Genomic DNA, 19,226 nt, shown 5'->3' on the forward strand with positions numbered 1-19,226 from the left:
CGGGGGGGGGGTGATGACTCAGCAGTTTTGCGAATCACTGTGACGGCTCTGCGGCTGAAGCGGCTCTTTGTGGCCAGGGCGATCTCCTCAGCGGAGGAGGGGAAAAAAGAATAGAAGAGAAAAGTGAGTGGAGAGAAAGAGGTACTTTGTGTCTGGATTGAGCGCGAAGTGCGAAATCAGGGGAAAAACGCGGCCAATTTGTCACAAGTTGCTTTTGCTGTGTCTGTCTAAAGCTGCCGACGTATGTAGTGTAGCAAGGTGAGCAGCGCAAAATATCCAGGGGAGAACTCTGGCTTGGGAGAGAGAGAGAGAGAGAGGGGGGAGAGAGGGGAGAGAGAGAGAGGGGAGAGAGAGGGGGGAGAGAGAGGGGGGGGGGAGAGAGAAGGCACAATAAGAGGAGAGAGAATTTACCGAAAGAAAGAAATTACTGAAAGAGAATGAAACTCGAGAGAGAAAGAGAAATAAAGAGTGAGACAGACGGAACAGCAGTCCCCCCACCCCCCTGGAGAGCCCAGCTTTGACATCCTCCCGCGGGGGGGGGGGGGGGGGGGGTTATATTCCCCTGGTGCCTGAAAGAGAACACGCAAGCACCCCTTCTCTTGTGCACCCCACCTTCTAATTCGGATGCTGATTCCTTCTCCGAGCCCACCTCTCCCCTGTGGTCTCTCCACTAAGTGCGAGTGTTGCTTTGATAGAGTGTTGTAAACAACCCCCCCCCCCCCCCCCCATTGGCTCCCACCCCCCATTGGCTCTGCTTGTGTAACAGAACGCTCCCGAGCGGCCTGGATAGATTGCACTGCCAATGAAGCCCATTAGAATTGAATTGCATGAGAGACGAACAGAGGCGGCACAGAGGGTGAGGTAGGGAGGGAGGAGAGAGAGAGAGAGAGAGAGAGAGAATACAAAAGGGATTGAGAGATGGATGAGGGGAGAAGTAGTAGTGCTTTCGGGAAGAGTGGAGAAGGATGTCTGTCTAGGCTGTAATGAGCTGTGCCACTAATTAGGAGGAATAGCACAGGCCCCTAATTAAGGGCGCACAAGAGAGCGGCCGAGATGGAAGGAGAGGAGAGGGAACAGAAGAGTGGAAGAGTGGAAAGAGAAGAAAGGAGAAGAAAGATTGGACTCAGCCATTGAGCCGGGGTCAGGCAGGCCAGAGCATCACGCATGCACACGGAATGATAATTTGAGAAAAATGAGCTCTGCGGCGCCCCTGGAACGGCAGGCCTGGGAGAGACGCCCTCTTGACCTCTGACCCGTCGGTCGCCAGCGCTGGGAACGCCAAGCGCCTCCGCTGCCTTGTCTCGTCAAGGCCGGAGATGTTGATCAAGGCGCCAGCTTTTGACCCACAGAGCCGCATTAGATCAGAGGGCAAAACCAAGCACTCCACCAGCCACCCCAACACACACACACACACACACACACACACACACACGCTCACACCTCACCTCACCTCTCCCTTTCCCGGTCGGAGCCATAAAGCAGAGCTGAGCACCATTACGGCATAACACGGGCGCTTTATGTGTTTCCGCCCACGCTCCTCGGAGCCTGCTTTTTAATTAAAACCGTTCTTATTCAGTGGAGTGAGCGCTAGGAGCAGTAAGCAACGGGATAATGGAGAGAGAGAGGGAGGTAGGGATGGAGGGAGGAAGAGGAGTGATTGAAGAAGGGTGAAGGGGATGTGGGATGGAGTGGCAGTGGGTGGAGGGGGGTGATGTTCATATTTCGGAGGAGAGGAAATTGGGGTGCTGAGGAGGAATGGATTGGGGGAAGAGAGGAGGGGAGAGGAGGAATGGATTGGGGGAAGAGAGGAATGGATTGGGGAAGAGAGGAGGGGAGAGGAGGAATGGATTGGGGGAAGAGAGGAGGCTGATGTGTGGTCATTTATCGTCTGCTACAGGTGAAGCTTCCGTGGTCAGGCGAGATTAGTCCATGCCCCTTAATAACTAAGACCCACTATTCATTTTGCACCTGGATGGGAACAGCCGACCTCTCACACAAGCACACACACAGACACACACACAAAGACACACACACAAAGACACACACACAAAGACACACACACACACACACACACACACACACACACACACACACATAGCTACAGTTCATAGAGACAAACACATCCACAGACCTATTATAGGAGAGTGCTGTTTGTGTACAAGCCTGTGTTTGATTTAAAAGCATGCACACATAAATACTTACAGTACACACACACACACACACACACACACAGACACACACACACACACACACACACACACACACACACACACACACACACACACACACACATACACAAGCACGCACACACACACACACACGCGCACGCACACACACACACACACACACATAGACACAGTATATATACACACTCCCACACATAGAAGCAAATGTACCCATAAACACCCACATGGTATATCTAACATCCGAGCAATTAAATGAATCCTTTACTGTGGTTTGTGGAGTGTGGCTCAGCTCCCTCGGGAGGCCCTGGAACATGTATGAAATCAGCGCAAGTCACTTTGGATTAGAGCGTCTGCTGAATAAATAAATAGAAATGCACGCAGGCACACACGCACACACACACACACACAGACTAGACTACCATACTGATGAGACAGTGGAGTGGTGGTAAGAGGTCGACAGTGGGAGGAGGAGGAGGAGGAGGAGGAGGAGGGAGAGGAGGGAGAGGAGGAGGAGGGAGAGAAGGGTACCGCTGACATTAGGGGTGTAGGATGGGAGGATGAGGAAAGAGAGGAAGGTGCAGGAGGGAGAGATGGATGATCTTGCGGAGGGATGGAGGGATAGGGAGAGGAGATGGAGATAGAGAAGGAATGAGCACGAGGAGACGAGAAAGGTAAAAGAGGCTTACCATGAGAGATGGCGTCTCCCCACATACAAATATGCACATGCTGTACAGTGTACACAAACACATAAACACACACATGTACACAAACACATAAACACATACATGTACACAAGCACATAAACACATACATGTACACACAAACACATAAACACATATGTACACAAACACATAAACATAAACTTATACATGCACATGCACCGGCTCCCCTGTGCACACACCAATAGGCTATACTGTAGGCATACATGCAATCAGTGCACTTATATATCATCCATGAGCAGGCATATAAACATTTTCACTGATGTGTAAACACGCACATACACACTCCATAGAAATACACTTGTGTATGTTCACATGTAGGTAAACACACACACACACACACACACACGGTGTGTTCAAGCTTGCATGCATAATATTTACTTCTTTTGTTCTAAAGGTGCTAGTGTGTAGTGTGTAGTGTGCAGTGTGTAGTGTGTAGTGTCCCTGTTCTGTGGCTTCCCTTCTAACGCGTCTCATTACCATTGTGTGTGCTAGAGAACATTACTGTTGCACCCACCTCCATCCCTGACAGCTTCATCCCAACCTCCCTAACCACCATGTTTGCACCAGAGCCCAAAGGTAAGTCAGACCTCCCCCCACCCTCTTCCTCCTCTTCATCCTCTTCATTCTTTTCCATGGCAATCACAAAGACCTACATCCCTCTCTCCTACCCGCTCAACATGGCCCCAGCCCGCACTTGTTCCCCACTCTCCCTCTCTCTCTCCCTCTCTCTCTCTCTCGTTCTCTCTCTCGCTCTCTCTTGTTGTTTCTTTCTCTCTGCCTCCTGTGGATCCTCCTCATTGTAACATTCTACAGGAAGTCAGATTGGTGTGCTTCCTCACCTCTGCCTCTCCGTCTGTACTCTACCAAATATTGATCCCCATTTCTCCCTCTCCCACACACACTCTCCCTCTCCCACACACACTCTTCACTTTCTTTTAGTTTTTCTTTGTGCAACCGGGCAGGCACACACACACACACACACACACACACACAAACACACACACATTCACATATTCTCCCTTTCTCTCCTCCCTCCATATCCCATCTTCTACCCTTCCCTCTCTCCTTCTCTCTCTCCTTCTCTGTGTGTCCCTGTGCTAGCGCTACCTGTGCGTGTCCGCTCGGCTCTGGTGTTAATGTAGCGTGGCGGCTCTCGAGCGCGAGCGGGGCGGTGGCGGTGGCGCCGGGCCGCTGGGCACAGAGAGTGGCCGGTCCACGGCGAGCCGCACTGCGCCGCGGGGTAATGGTGCATTAGGGCAGTGGCGGGGCCTCTGCACGTCTCCTGGGGGGGCGTGGGGGCAGCCAAGCGTTGCGCCGCCGCTCTGGGCCACAACCCCTCCGCCACCACACTGCCCCTCTGAGGTCCTGTCTCCTGTCACACTGAATTTGATGTCAGACATGCGCTTTCTCCCCACAACCACCCTCTCTTTTTGCCCTCTGTTTTCCTCGGCCCACTCTCTCTCCCTCCTTCTCTCTCTCGCTCTCTCTCTAGATAGATAGATATACTTTATTGATCCCTAGGGGAAATTCTCTTTCTCCCTCTCTATCGCTCCCTCTCTCTTTCTCTCCCCCCTCTCTCTCCTTCTCTCTATCAATCTCGCTCCTTCTCTCTTTCTCTCCCCCCCTCTCTCCTTCTCTCTATCAATCTCTCTTTCTCCATCTCTCTCTCTTCCACTCTCTTGCTCCCTCTCTATCTCTCCTCTCTCCCTCTCTCCCTTTCTCTCTCCACCTCTCTATTGGTCTCTGTTGTTCGCTGACCCTTGCTTTACCTCTCCCCATCCATCTATCATCCATCACTTCCGTGCCGCACGGCTCTGTGTTTTGTTCTTTCATGCTGACATGAAGAGGAGCCGCTCTCTCCCAACACACACATGGACAGACTGACAGACAGATAGACAGACACAAATAGTGTGTGTATGAGAAGTGCAGACAGATAGACAGACACAAATAGTGTGTGTATGAGAAGTGCAGACAGGAAAGGAGAGATAGATGGAGAGAAAGAAAGAGACAGGTAGAGAGAGAGAAGTTTTGAATTTTAAATACAACTTTAATGAACTATGCTTTCCCATTATGTTACAGAAAGATCATTCTCTTTAAGAGTCAAGCTTCTCTTTGTCAATCATAATCACAATCAAATAAAAGAAACACAAATGGACACATAATAATAAAATAAAATAACATAAATAAATAAGGATTTAATTAAACCACATGTTCAGAGCACAAAGCTTCCCTGTAACACCATACCTCCTCAAAAATATCAAAGTCTTTCATTTCAGCATAGTATTTAAAATCTATCAAAATCCTCGACTTCACGAGCCTTTTAAACACACACACTGGATCATGATCAGATGCATCTTCAATTATACTTCTTCTACTAACCCATATTGCCATCTTTGCTTTCCCCAGTATGAAATTTAGTAACTGAGAGCAAGACTTGCGCTTTTGAATGTACTTAACTCCCAAGATAAAAACATGCGGAGTAAAAACCAAACCAAAACATGTAAAAATACACTCCAACACTTGGAACAAGGAGACAAGCCTATGACACTCCATAAAACAGTGAAAAACTGTCTCTCTTTCAGAACAACTCGGACATTTTTCATCAACTGTAGAATTTATCACTGAAACAAAAGAATTAACTGGCACAATACCGTGTAAGACCTTCCACTGTAAATCCCCATATTTCTTGGTTAACGGTGGTTTATAAAAAGTTCTCCAATTTGGTTTAACACTCTCATCTAGCGAAAACTTGGCACGCCATGGTGTGTCAGTCCTTGCATTAAGTTTTAATTTGTTCAACACCTCAACACAGACTTTGTAAAAATCTTTACCGTCAGTTTCATCCAGATACATTTTTTCAAAACAAGGTACATGAACAAAGGTCCATGACACCCATCAAACTGTGGCATGACATTCAATTTTGGAAACAGAAAACCATCATTCATTTCAGAACTATCAGCACAGAAAGATTGCAACATGTCACACTCCTTCTTTGTTAAGACTCCTTTCCATTTGTTTAACAACTGTGCCACAACTCGTGTTGATTTCATATGTAAAGCGGTAGCTACAGGTTCAACGATATCAAGTTCAGGGCCTGCTAGAGATACTAGGTTCCCCAAAGTTTTAAGTCCATGGCTTTCCAAAATGTGGTCCAATGGCAGAGCTGACTCCCGTGATAGATCCAGCTTAGCCCCCCTTGTCAATGGCTCTTTCAACAGTAAGGGTGCAGATATTGAAAATTCACATCTCTGTATTTTAAAGAAACATAGCACTTTAAAAAGTCCACAATAGAATGACTGTAGATTCTTGAAAGGTAGTCTCTTGGGGTCCATTAAGAAAAGGGAGAGATCCAACTGTAAACCTCCCAGTCTTTGCAATATACTATAGGCCAAAGGTCTCCACAATAAGTCTGTTGGGCCTACAAGCAGTCTTTGAAGAAACTGAAGGCGGAAAGCAGCAACTCGACTGATCAGATGAACAAGTCCTTGGCCTCCCTCATCTTTAGGTAAAAAAACACACTTTGGGGAATCCAATGCAGCTTATCCCAAAAAGAAATTCACCATTTCAGTTTGAATATCAGACAATAACTTCTGGGGAGGATTCAACACCATTAAACGATGCCAAAGTGAGGATGCCACCAAATTGTTACATATTAAAACACGCCCCCTATAGGACATGTGAGGTAATAACCAAGACCATCTTTTGAGACGCCCTTTCACTTTTTTTTAGGACCCCTTCCCAATTTTTCTGTTCTGTTTGACTGTCACCCAAAAACGCCCAAGTACCTAAAATCCATTCCTGCCTGATTTTAGTCCTTGGGGTAGCTTTAGTGTCCTGCCTTCCCATTTTCCACCCAACAGTGCTTCGCTTTGTCCCAATTAACCTTTTGCTGATGACAACTTCCCAAAATTTGTAACTGTATTGGTTAAAACATTTACATCTTCTTGATTCTTTACAAAGACCACCAGATCATCAGCATAAGCAGATAACAGATATTTTGAACCACAAAGAGAAAAACCAGAAATGACCATCCTCAATTTATGCAGTAGGGGCTCAATTGCAAGAGAATACAACATACCAGAGATTGAACAACCTTGTCTTATTCCCCTCTGAGCTTTAAAAGGAAAACATAAACCACCGTTAAATTTAAGGATACTTTCAGCACCACAATACAAAACCTTAATCTTGTCAACAAAGCCTGGGCTGAAACCAAAAGCTGTTAAAGTTGTCCATAAGTATTGGTGCTCAACCCGATCAAATGCTTTCTCTTGATCAAGAGAAATAAGACCAATGTATCCATGCCAAATAATCCTGAGACATCCAAAATATCTCGAATTAAAGCAATGTTATCAAAAATTGATTTGCAGGAATACAGTACGTTTGATCTCTATGGACCACTTGCTCCATTACATTTCTTAGTCTAATAGCCAGTGCTTTAGAAAAGATCTTCAAATCTGCCACAGGTCTCCAATTTTTTATCTCGTGGAGATCACCTTTTTTGGGTAGTAGAGTAAGGACTGCCCTCCTACAACTCAATGGTAACTCAGCTTTAGTTAGGCTGTCATTTAAAACATCTAGCAGATCATCTCCAATCACTTCCCAGAATGTCCTAAAAAACTCTACTGGAAGCCCATCAATGCCAGGTGATTTCCCACTCTCCATGGTCTTAAGAGAAGCACTGAGTTCCTCTAAAGACAGTGGTCGTTCTAATTCTTTTGCACTGCTGTTCGAAATTTTAGGAAGCCCATCAAAGAACTCCTCTTCAATTTCTGGCTGCTCACTGTATTCAGAGGAAAACAAGTCAGCATAAAAACTGACTGCTCGTCTCCGAATCTCAGCAGGCTCTTTTAGCAAATTCCCAGATTGTGAACACAGAGCATGTATGCAACGTCGCTGACCATTCTTTCGCTCCTGACTAAAAAAGAAACAGGATGGAGCGTCCATCTCAGTCAAACTCTGAAATCTTGATCTCACTAGGGCACCCTGTGCCTTTAAGCCTAACAAGTCAGCTAATGCGCCTTTTTTAACTTTGAGTGCCTCATTATGGTCTTGATCTCCTGTGGTTTCCATCAAATTTTGGAGTTCAACTATCTCTATCTCAAGATTTGTCATAGATCGGGTTATGTCTTTTGTGACACTGAAAGTATATTGCTGACAAAACTGTTTTATCTGCACCTTCCCATAATCCCACTATTGCTGTTAAGGTGCCAATAAACACTCCTGGGATTAATTAGCCTCATGCCTACACCACACTGTACCAGACAATGGTCGGAAAAAGAAACAGGACTGATCTTACAATTCCTAAAAATGTTAAGCTGATGCTTAAAACAATAAAATCTATCAAGACGGGCTAAAGAAATCAAATTGTCTCTTGCATGTGCCCATGTATATTGCCTTAAATTATTAAAATTTCTCCAAGTATCAGCAAGTTCATGTTTTTTTATTAATTCCACAAGTCTCTTTCGTGATGCAAGATGTGGTTCTGGATGATTTCTATCTGTACTTAGTTCTGTACAATTGAAATCACCTGCCATAACTAAATAATCATCTTTACTACAATCACTTAATACTTCACATAATTTATTTAAGAAAAACATTCTTTCCATGCCAGATGAGGGACCATACACACATAAAAAAACAAAAGCACAATGTTCAAAAATAGCTCTTACTTTCAAAAGTCTTCCATTTATAATGTTGTCAACTGAGAAATCTAGTGGAATCCAACTTGTAGAGATGAGTAAAGCCACACCCCCACTTAAAGCAGATTTATGACTAAAAAATATTTTTCCATTCCACTCTCTACACCAATCAATAACATTTCTATCATCTGTATGGGTTTCCTGCACAAACATTACATCTATGTGTTTTTGCTTTATAAGCTCAAACAGTTGAGCTCTCATTTTTACATCTCTAGCACCATTTATATTTAAGGTTGCTATGTTAAAAACACTCATTTGTAATAGAAAGCACAACACAAACTCAACAAGAACAAAGCACCATATGATAAAGAAAATCAAATTAATTAGCTTACATTACTCTCATCATTAATCCCTTGTTTAAGTTTTGTCAGAAACTTTTTTTTCAGACGAAAGCAATCTCTTGATCAGTAAACCCCTCATTTCCTGGATTATTCCTAAAATGTTGCACTGAGTCAACAAAGCCCATGGTATCTGGAAAATAATTCTCCACTGCACTTTCGTTTAGTATTTTGGTGCGTTTCAGAAAATCTTTAATGGCATCTAAGGTATAGAAAGCCCTAAATACATGCTGTTGTGACGTTGAGCAAGAGTCAGTAGAATCGTACTCAGATTCAATTAAGTCAGCTTCGGCAGAGACGGCAACTTTCTTAGCTGCTCTAGTGCGACTAAGAGTATCTATTTTTCTTTTCACCATAGGGAATTTAAACTTCACATCTGTGTCCATTCCTTCTTCATCGTCCAATTCCTCCAATACGGCCTCTGCTACCTCAACAGTCAGTCTCAGACTCAGCAGTCGCTTCATTTACCGTGGGAATTTCTAGCAACTTATTCCCACACGCTTCTTCACTTTCCAAAACTTGCGTGTTTACACTCTGATTAGTAGAAATCTCATCAGACACTGTGCTACACCCCATACCCAAAACTTCCTTACCTTTTGTGTCGTTTTGTTCTGGTTCTGGTTCTTTTTGTTCATTTTGTTTGCCAGACGGCCCTGCCGCTGAAACCTCATTCTCCGACGCTTCTCTTAGGCCTACTCCTCCAGGCTCCGTTTCTGACTGTTCATTTGTACTTGCGGCCGGGGTGCCTACTGTGGGCCTGCTTTCCTTTTTCTCAGGGCAAGCCCGAATAAGATGCCCTTCCTTTCCACAATGAAAACATTTCATAGTCTCAGTAGTGGTGAAGATCGTGTAATCAAACTGATCAATTTTAAATTTGAAAGCGACATTGAGATCGCTTGTATAATCTTTAAGGATCATATACACATGTCTCCTGAAAGACATGACATGTTTCAGTAAAGGGGATTTACATCCAAGCGGGATTTTTTTAACTGAGGATACTATTTGCCCATATCGTGCCAATTAACGGCAGATTATCTCATCACTAATAAATGGCGGTACATTGGACAAAATTACACGTCTTGAAGGAGTAACGAGTGGTAGAACATTGACCAGATTTCCATCTATGTTAATACCTGTGCTGATAATTTCACTGATTTTGTAAAACTATCAAGAAAAATAACCACTGAACCATTCATTCTAGAAGCTGAAACAATACTATCATGTCCTACAATAGCGCCAACAGCTAGACCACATTCCTCAACAGAGATATCCAAGTTTACAGGGATTTTAATGGCATGGCGCCGACTTAAATTATCAAACGCCATTCTCTCCATGTTTGCCACACTAACCAGCGCCCAAACCGCTGGTTGCGGACTTAATAATTACTATAAGTACAACACTTATCAAACTAAAGACAAAACAAACTAACTAAACATAAATTATAAAGAAAATAGAAGAATAAACAGATAGAAAGAGAATCACTCAGCCGGACAAAGGTCCGCACGCACACTCACTCACACTCAGAAACGCTTGTCCAATCAGAGAGAGAGAGAGAGAGAGAGAGAGAGAGAGAGGAATAGAGAGGCATCTACCTGTGTGAAAGGGAGCTGTGTGTGTGTGTGTGTGTGTGTGTGTGAGGACTGCTTTGGTGACTGCACTGTCTGTCTGCTGGTGGATTGCCCTGAGTGGTGCGCCAATGGAATTGTAGCAGCACACTTCATTCATCAGGACTCATCAGATATTACTCAGCATCAGCAGCCCTCTAATACAATACACTACGGGTTTCTCAGCAGCCAAAAGCTCTTTCTCTCTCTCTCTCTCTCACTCTCTCTCTCCTCTCTCCTCTCTCTCTCCCTCTCTCTCCCTCTCTTTCTTTCTCCCTCTCTCACTCTCTCCCTCTCTCTCCCTCTCTATCTCTCCCTCTCTATCTCTCCCTCTCTCCCTCTCTCTCTCCCTCTATCTCTCTCTCTCTCTCCCTCCCTCTCTCTCTCTCTCCCGCTTTTTTTTCTCTCTCACTCTTTCTGCCTGTCTAGCTTTCTCTCTTCACCTCCTACCTGTCTTTGGGCACCTCTCTTTCTCTACCACACACGCACACATACACACACACACACACACACACACTTTCAAAAAGATACTTTCATAATCTGACTCTTTTTCAGCCTGCTCACTCAGGCTCACACTCTTTCAAACTCATGTTTTTTACTTTTCCACTCACTATGTGTCACTCACTTACTCTGTTTTGTTCACTTTCTTTGCCTCACACATACACACACACATACACACACACCCACACACACACACACACACACACACACACATAAACACACACACACACGACACACACACACACACACACACACACACACACACACACAGACACAAAACCAAACTCTTTTGCCTGGTTGCTTCAATAACCAGTTTCCCTCATACACAACACCACAACACCAGACTTTCAGTGACTCCTCTAGATAATAATACCCCACACACACAGACCCTCCTCCACCCCCTCCCTCCCTCCCCTCCTCCTGCTGCTGGCTGCCCCCACTGTAACCAGCCTGCTGCATGCCCCCCATCCCTCGCTTTACAGGCGAAGTTCCCCCTCCCTCCCTCCCTTTCCTGACGGCTGCCCCCATCTCAATAAGCCATTTACAGCCTCCCTTGATATCTGACGGCCTGCGCTGGGTCAACGGGCCTCTCTTGCCTCCTGCCTGCTCAGCCTGCGGGCTCCGGAATGCCTGCCTGCCGGGAATGCCTGCTTATTCTCGGGCTTAATGCAGCGAACCTGTTGACTGACCTCTCTCTCTCCCTCTGATATGTGCTGTACAGCTGTGATGGAGAGCTGCTTCACTACCTCAGGAAGCCTCTATCTGCCCCTCACTCTCATCCCCTGCCTTTCATCTCCCTTGTTTTTTTTTTTTCTGTTGCTTTCGCTGGCTTGCTCACTGTGCTGTGGAAGGGGGTGGCTCAGTGTGGAGAGACAGGGGAATGATTCTGTTAATGCCCCTTTTTATGGATTTATTGCTTTTTTCCCCCCTTTCCTTCATTCTTGATTCTTTCTGTTTCTGTCTCTTGATGATTCTCTTTCCCTTCCGCTATCATTCACGGTTGCCCACGGTTACAGCAACTATCTAACTTCTAACTATGTTAAGTCAGAAACTATACAAAACTTTAACATTTTACTCGTTTTCTTTGCTTCTGTTTTTCTGACCAGATCCCGGGGCAGTGGTGGAGACCCACAGTGCAGTACCGTACGCGGTCATAGGGGGCGTCTTGGCTCTGCTGGTGTTCACCATCATCTGCGTCCCTTATCGCTACTATCTGGTGCTCGGGTAAGGCCAGAAAGGTGAGTGAAACTCTTTAACCTCGCCCACACACGCCTAACACTCACACACGCTTCTAACACACCTCGACACACACACGCTTCTTAACACAACACCCCGACACACACACGCTCTTAACACACCCCGACACACACGCTCTTAACACACCCGACACACACACGCTCTTAACACACCCCGACACACACACGCTCTTAACACACCCCGACACACACACGCTCTTAACACACCCCGACACACACGCTCTTAACACACCCCGACACACACACGCTCTTAACACACCCCGACACACACGCTCTTAACACACCCCGACACACACACGCTCTTAACTCATTGAATGCCAAGCTGTTTTCGGAAGCTTTGTCCTAGAGTGCCAGCAATCTAGACCATTGTTGATGATTTTTGTACAGCCACAGCATATTCTGTGTTATAGCTATGAACACATACAATGGCTCGTTTGAAAGGTGAGACTTTAAGCTCTCAGTGGGTGGTGGGTGCAAACCATGTATTTCTACACGCCTCTGTTCCTGTGAAATCCCAAGCTAAACAGTGGCTAGTTTTCATCAAAATCCCTGTTTTTTTTCTAGAAATGGAGATATTGCGTCTTTTAAGAGTCACTATCACCGACACACTCTGGCAAGGGCGTGCCCTCTTGCAAACGCGACTCGGCCTACCACCTACTCCACTAGGCCCGGCTCGTGGTGGAGATGGAACTCCCTCCTCAGCACGGTGTTCAGTCACTCCTTGTAATGTTTTTGACCTGTCGTGGTCAGAGTCATCTTGTCTTAGTAGAAAGGTGGACTCATCCAGCGTTGTCTGGCGAAAACGCACCTGCTGCAATATCTTTTTCTTCGACTTTTTCATTTCTCCCTTCAGCACCTGAGAAGTGTTGCCTGCTAAGTTTCTGGGTAGAGATCAAGTATCTATCTATCTATCTAACGAGACCTGCCACCTAGTGATAAACCCACGAAAATAAATGACCTGATTTTGACCTGGCGTGCATGTCACTGATAGGCTAATCAGTGACTGATTCGAAACAAAGCGGCAACCATCAAAAGCCGAGTTAAGATCAAACGTCCAGATAAAATGTCTTGTTTTCGTCATATATTTCATTTCCATTCATCACAGAGTTCCCAAAATCACATATAAGGTGTGTTAGAGTATCTAGTTTCGTAATTGAAAAAAAAAACTAAAAATGTAATATTACGTTTCTGGCACTCAATGAGTTAACACGGCCCGACACACATGCTCTTAACACACCCCGATACACACGCTCTTAACACACCCCGACACACACGCTCTTAACACACCCCGACACACACTCTTAACACGGCCCGACACACACACTCTTAACACACCCCGACACACACGCTCTTAACACACCCCGATACACACACGCTCTTAACACACCCCGACACACGCAGCCCAAGTGTCAGCAACCAGAGAGAGAGAGGGAGAGAGAGAGAGGGAGAGAGAGAGGGAGAGTAGGAGAGAGGGGAGGATATGTGCTCAAGGGCAAAGATTGTGAGTGAACACAACACAGAAAGGAAGTGGAGGGAAAGTGAAAAGAGCCACATAACGCATACAGAACACGGGCAGCACTTTAGGCCGCCGTTGTGTGAGGAGGCGGAGAGCATAAAAGAATTGCAGAGAGGACTTGAGAGAGTGAAAGAGAGAGGGAGGACGGGGGGGAGAGCAGGGACGGACGAGTGTCTCAGGGAAGGCCAAACTAAGACATGAGGCTGTGGCCACTCGCCATGATATACAACCATCCTTTAGTCCAAGAGCCATCCACTCTCTCTCTCTCTCTCTCTCTCTCTCTCTCTGTCTCTTTCTGATGAACTTGCAGTGATATACAGATCTGTCAAGGGCCATGGGAGACGTGGGAAATGTAGGCGTGGCGCTTGTGTTTTACAGCCCATTCCCCAGTGTGATGCAGCAGGATGCCTCCATAAACAGGCTACATTACCCTACTGGCTGCATTCTTGGCAGCCAGTGGCAGCCTTGGAGCAATGCCACCTCCCTGGAACATCCCCCCTGCACACTCCCCCTGTCCCCCCAACCGCTGTCAATACTAGCGGGAAGAGTGACTTGGGGGTGTCGGCCTCTGAGCCAGGGCAAGGAAGGGCTCTTATCCAGTGTTGGCTCCACTGTCTATCACAGTCACAAACATTTACTCTGCCTCTCAACACCAAGAAGAAAAAAAGAAAAACTTTAGGTGTGCGTGTCTAACCTTGATTTGGCTGGGCCAGTGATTAATCACTCCCATCTCAGTTGATTAGGATAGGATGGGGTGTGTGTGTGTGTGTGGGGGGGGGGTAGTAAGGTTGGTTGGTGGCAGATTTAGATCAGCATGTGTTGAACCCCAGACACCTTCCTAATTTGTTACCTCTGCCAATAAGGTTATGTATGTTTCCATTAGTGTCAGTTGGTTTGTTGGTTGGTTGGTTGGCTGGTTGATTTATTGTGCAAATACTAAATTACTGGCCTGGTTTTCATAAAACTTGGCGGAAAGGTTCCAGAGTTCTCGCAAGAGCAAGAGACACTCTAGCAATGAGCAATGATGCACGTTACTTTTTCCCCTTGCATCCCGTGGAACCAATCAAATTGTATCCGATATAGGCAGGCCAGAGGCAAGCTAAACTGATGACGACAGCACTGCAACGTTGGAAACATTGATCGTAGTGTTATCTAATTGCGTCGAAGTCCGGAATCATTCAGAGTAAACATGGGTCTAGTGTTTTCCAGTTGCGTGCAGTGAGATTTTCAAATGCATGCTTGGTGCCGCCCCTCGAGTTAGGCCATTACATTGTTCGTGGCCACACCCTTAATCTTTCTAGATTATCAGGGTCTGGATTTTCCAGGCTACCTTTCCACCAGGTTTTTGCATATTCTTGCTCACAAACCAACCATTCAATAAATAAGCAAATGGTGATGTGTGAAAACATAACCTTCTTGATGAAGGATCAGTTTCCAATCCAGTGAGCTTAGCAGAGGCATCCCCACAGAGTGCTGTTCTAGTTTAGAATGTTACAGGATCCCGGTTTTCGGCCAAGCAAACGCACAGCAAACGAGGAGATTGATTTTCTCATTATACATTCCTCTCAACTCGTGATTGCAGGTGCAAGTGTCATGAGTGCAAGAGTGTCTCAGCATGATTAGCTGAGTGAAAAGGTTATACAGTATCGGATTGCTGATTCCTACAGAATCCCCCTTACAAGAGGGAATTATTCAGTGAGTTAATTAGTGTTTTTTTTTTTTGTTTTTTTCAAGAGTCTGCACCTGCTGCACAATTGAATAGGGAATTTAGAAAAATTGCTGGTTTTACCTTGACTGATACTTGACCTTGATCTAACTTTGGCATTCTCTCTCTCTGCCTCTCTCCCTCAGCCACTCCTCACACACTGTTGGAGTGCTGCATTGATTTTGTCAAAGCTGTGAAACAAATGGGCATCTAACATGTCTTCCTCTCTCTCTCTCTTTTCTTTCCCCCATTTACCTGCTGGATACCTCTACCTACGTCTTTATTTCCACTTCTCTCTTTCTCCCCTCTTTCTATCTATCTATCAATCTATTTATCTATCTATCTATCTATCTCTACCTGCCCATCTCTCTGGTTCTCTCTCTCTCTCTCTCTCTCTCTCTCTCTCTTGCTCTGCCCTGTCTCCCTCTCTCTCTCTCTCTCTCTCTCTCTCTTTCCCTGCCCTGTCTCTCTCTCTCTCTCTCTCTCTCTCTCTTGCTCTGCCCTGTCTCCCTCTCTCTCCATAGGTTCCTATCTCACCCATGAGGCCAGCGGTCTGGACGAGCATGGCGAGGTCCAGGAGGCCTTTCTCAACGGCAACGACACAAGGGACGGCACCAAGAAAGAATATTTACTGTAGAGGTCCCGGCAGAGTCCTCCCCCACAACGACTATAACACACCACAGAACACACACACACACACACACTCCACACACACCTCCAGAGCCGATGAATGGTCGCCCTGACAACCCCAGCGATTTCACATGGTTCTGCCATACAAGATGGAGGGGAAGAGAAAGGGAGGGAAGGAGGGAGGGAGGGAAGGAGGGATGATGGGGGTAATGGAGGCACAAGGGGCGTAGAGAACACAGGGATAGAGGGGTGCAGAGGCGAGAATGAGCGAGAGAGTGTGCGAGATGGAGAGGCAGAAGAAAAGATGTAATCATACTTATTATGCCGGAGATGGACATTGGCGCACAAACTATTCCAATGCAATTTGTGTTTAGCAAAAGAGATGGACGCGTAGATGGCTGCCCGTGAGCCTGCGCCAAGAGTAAAAGAAAAGAGCGAGCAGAAAGCGCAAAGCAAAAGAGCACTGAAAGGCCCCGATCCATAACTCGCTCAGACAGCAGCAGCGGGGAAAGGCAGGCAAGGTTAGAAGGTATTGAGTGCCCAGCATGAGAAAATTGAAATACTTTTAAATTGCCAAAGCATCTCCGCTCCGCTTTCTAACCCTTATATATAATTCTGTGATGACAGTAGCGATTGCAACGCAACAGTCCTCATCAAGTATTTACACCCCCCCTCTCTCCACTCCACACACACACAAAAGACAGACCCTGCATTACCTACTGCATCGGAGCACAGACCTCAGAAGTCTGTCCTGGCACTGGGCTCTCTCTCTCTTCTCCGCTCTCTCTCTCTCTCTTCTCCGCTCTCTCTCTCTCTCTCTTCTCCGCTCTCTCTCTCTCTCCCCTGCTCCCTCCTCTGGCTCCCTCTGCTCGGCTGTCTGTCTTTGCCTTCCATCTCCCTCCTATTGTTTGTTAATAATTACGCGGGGTTACATTTGTTCTATTTGAATGGGAAATGAATGTACATGGGGAACAGAAAGACTTAAAAGAAAAGCTTAATTATTATTGTAAAATGTCATTGGCAGCATTAGGTGTGTGGGGGTGTGGGGAGGGGGGTTGGGGGGGGTGAGTATGTGTGGTCGGTGGGGATGAGTGATTATACAGGAACAGAATGATAGCAAATGGTAGAGAGGTTACAGCCGAAGAAAAGCGGGATATTTTTTTGAATGCTACAATACAGACATGTGTACACAAACACACACACACACGCACACATCTATGTCATTGTTTGTATAAAAAAGTCAACAAAGTAAATTAAATGAAACTTTTAAGACAAGAAAAAAAAAGATGATTTACTACTGAACGCATTACCATTACCAAGAGTTACCATACTAACACAATATTAGCTTAGAGAATAAAGTACTGAACAAATACTGTTAAGTGATCTTTAAGTAAAAAATGAAAATCTGAAAAAAAAAATATGTATCATTTTGTCTTCATGAAAAACATGAAATACTGAAGTCTTATTGATTTTTTTATTAATTAATTATTATTTGGACAATTATGATTGTTGTTATTGTTGTTGTTATTATTATTACTGTTATTATTATTGTAAATGTTACAAAAAAATGTACGCCACATTTTATGTTTTCTATATAGGAACAGCTGTCTCCTCTATCTTCTCTCTCCGTCATTCTTCTGTCTTTCTCTCTCTCTGTCTCTGTGCCTATTTGTCTCTTCTATGCTGTTTTTCACTCTTGTTTATTTTATAGTCCATGTGTCGCTGTTGATATAGCTAACTGTATTTCTTTTAGGAAAAGGAACAAAGCACGACAAAATAAAAAACCTCTTCAAAAATAACTTGAGGAAATGAGTGAAGTCTTTCAAACTGTTTCATACCCCGCCCATAACAATCCTAACAGAACAACACGGTAAACCTATTGTTGGAGCAAAATACAGCAACTAGTACCAGTGATCAATACAGATAACAGGTTACAGATGGCATTAAATGGAGAGAGAGAGGGTGTGAAAAGGAGGATGTTGGATTAGAACAGACAGCAGTACAAAGAGAGGAAGGGATGGAGGGAGAGAGAAACAAGCAGGAGACAGCAACAACCCAAGTGATGCATCACCTAGGAGAATGAAGAGAGAGAGAAGGGGAGGGCGAGGCGGATTCACAGAAAAATATGCCTTCTCCATTATACCCCTGCAATCAATACGCCATTCCACCCGGAGCCACTCAGTGTGTGTTCATCTCTGTGTCGAGTGTGGATTTAAAAGCTGGTGGAGGTCACTCTCTGACAGATCGATGTGTTTGTCCTCTATTGATGGCAAGGCGCAGCAGTTGCCACTCATAAAGACTAATAGTCAAAGTGTTATCAAAGTAGTACCTTCAGGCACTTGCAGCCCTGGCTTTTGCCAAACTCTGGGGAACGATTCAGCCCTGCTCATCGCTCATAATCAAGGATAGCTCAATCGAATGCCGAGCATCGGCAGGAAGCCATCCTTTTAAATGGTCCTATCAATCAATGTTCATCAGTGACATCTGTGATCACCCTCCATTACCTGAGCCCAATTAGTGTCACATTTTACATCCAGATGATGTTTTTATCCAAGAAATACATTTGTCTATTTATATACTTTCATGGAACATAGGCTATCCTGAAAAATCCCTCCATGGCCCATTTGCACAACATGAAAACAATGCACAATGGGCTGTACCGGTAATTACATATACATGGTATAGAGGGAGTTGGTTTTGTGATGACTCTCTACAGGGAATGATGGCAGAAAGCTTCATAGTTCACAGTTCTGTGCAGTGTATGCATCCATCATGCTTGTTCCCAGGGAGTAAAGGGAACTTCAGAGCACCGTATTGTTCTGACGTCACAGGAATGAAGTACACTACTGAAGGGTGTTCTGTGAGCTCCACCTTGCAGTGCAGTTGAAAGTGAGTTACCTATCATGATGGCAAGGTGACTGAAAGCTGCAGTCTATTTATTCATCTGTTTTTGACAATGGGTGGTGGCTGTGGTGGCCCAGCCATCCGTGGAGCTGCTCTGATTGATTGAAGTGGCTGTTGTTAGCGCTAGCGACGGAAAGCACGCACGTCGTCAGGAAGTCAGAATTT

General features: G+C 45.4%; 1 protein-coding gene across 1 annotated transcript in view; it reads left to right on the forward strand.

Moving 5' to 3' along the window:
- Window positions 1–17,956, forward strand: part of cadm4 (cell adhesion molecule 4) — a 37,707-nt gene extending 19,751 nt beyond the window's left edge. Inside the window, 4 exon segments of the mRNA XM_048260648.1 lie at window positions 3,401–3,484; window positions 12,157–12,248; window positions 12,250–12,288; window positions 15,988–17,956. Coding sequence (XP_048116605.1) covers window positions 3,401–3,484; window positions 12,157–12,248; window positions 12,250–12,288; window positions 15,988–16,164 — 392 coding nt within the window. The 3' untranslated portion in view covers window positions 16,165–17,956.
- Window positions 17,957–19,226: the final 1,270 nt, after the last annotated feature.

This window comes from Alosa alosa, chromosome 13 (assembly GCF_017589495.1).
Source record: "Alosa alosa isolate M-15738 ecotype Scorff River chromosome 13, AALO_Geno_1.1, whole genome shotgun sequence".
Classification (NCBI taxonomy): Eukaryota; Metazoa; Chordata; class Actinopteri; order Clupeiformes; family Clupeidae; genus Alosa; species Alosa alosa.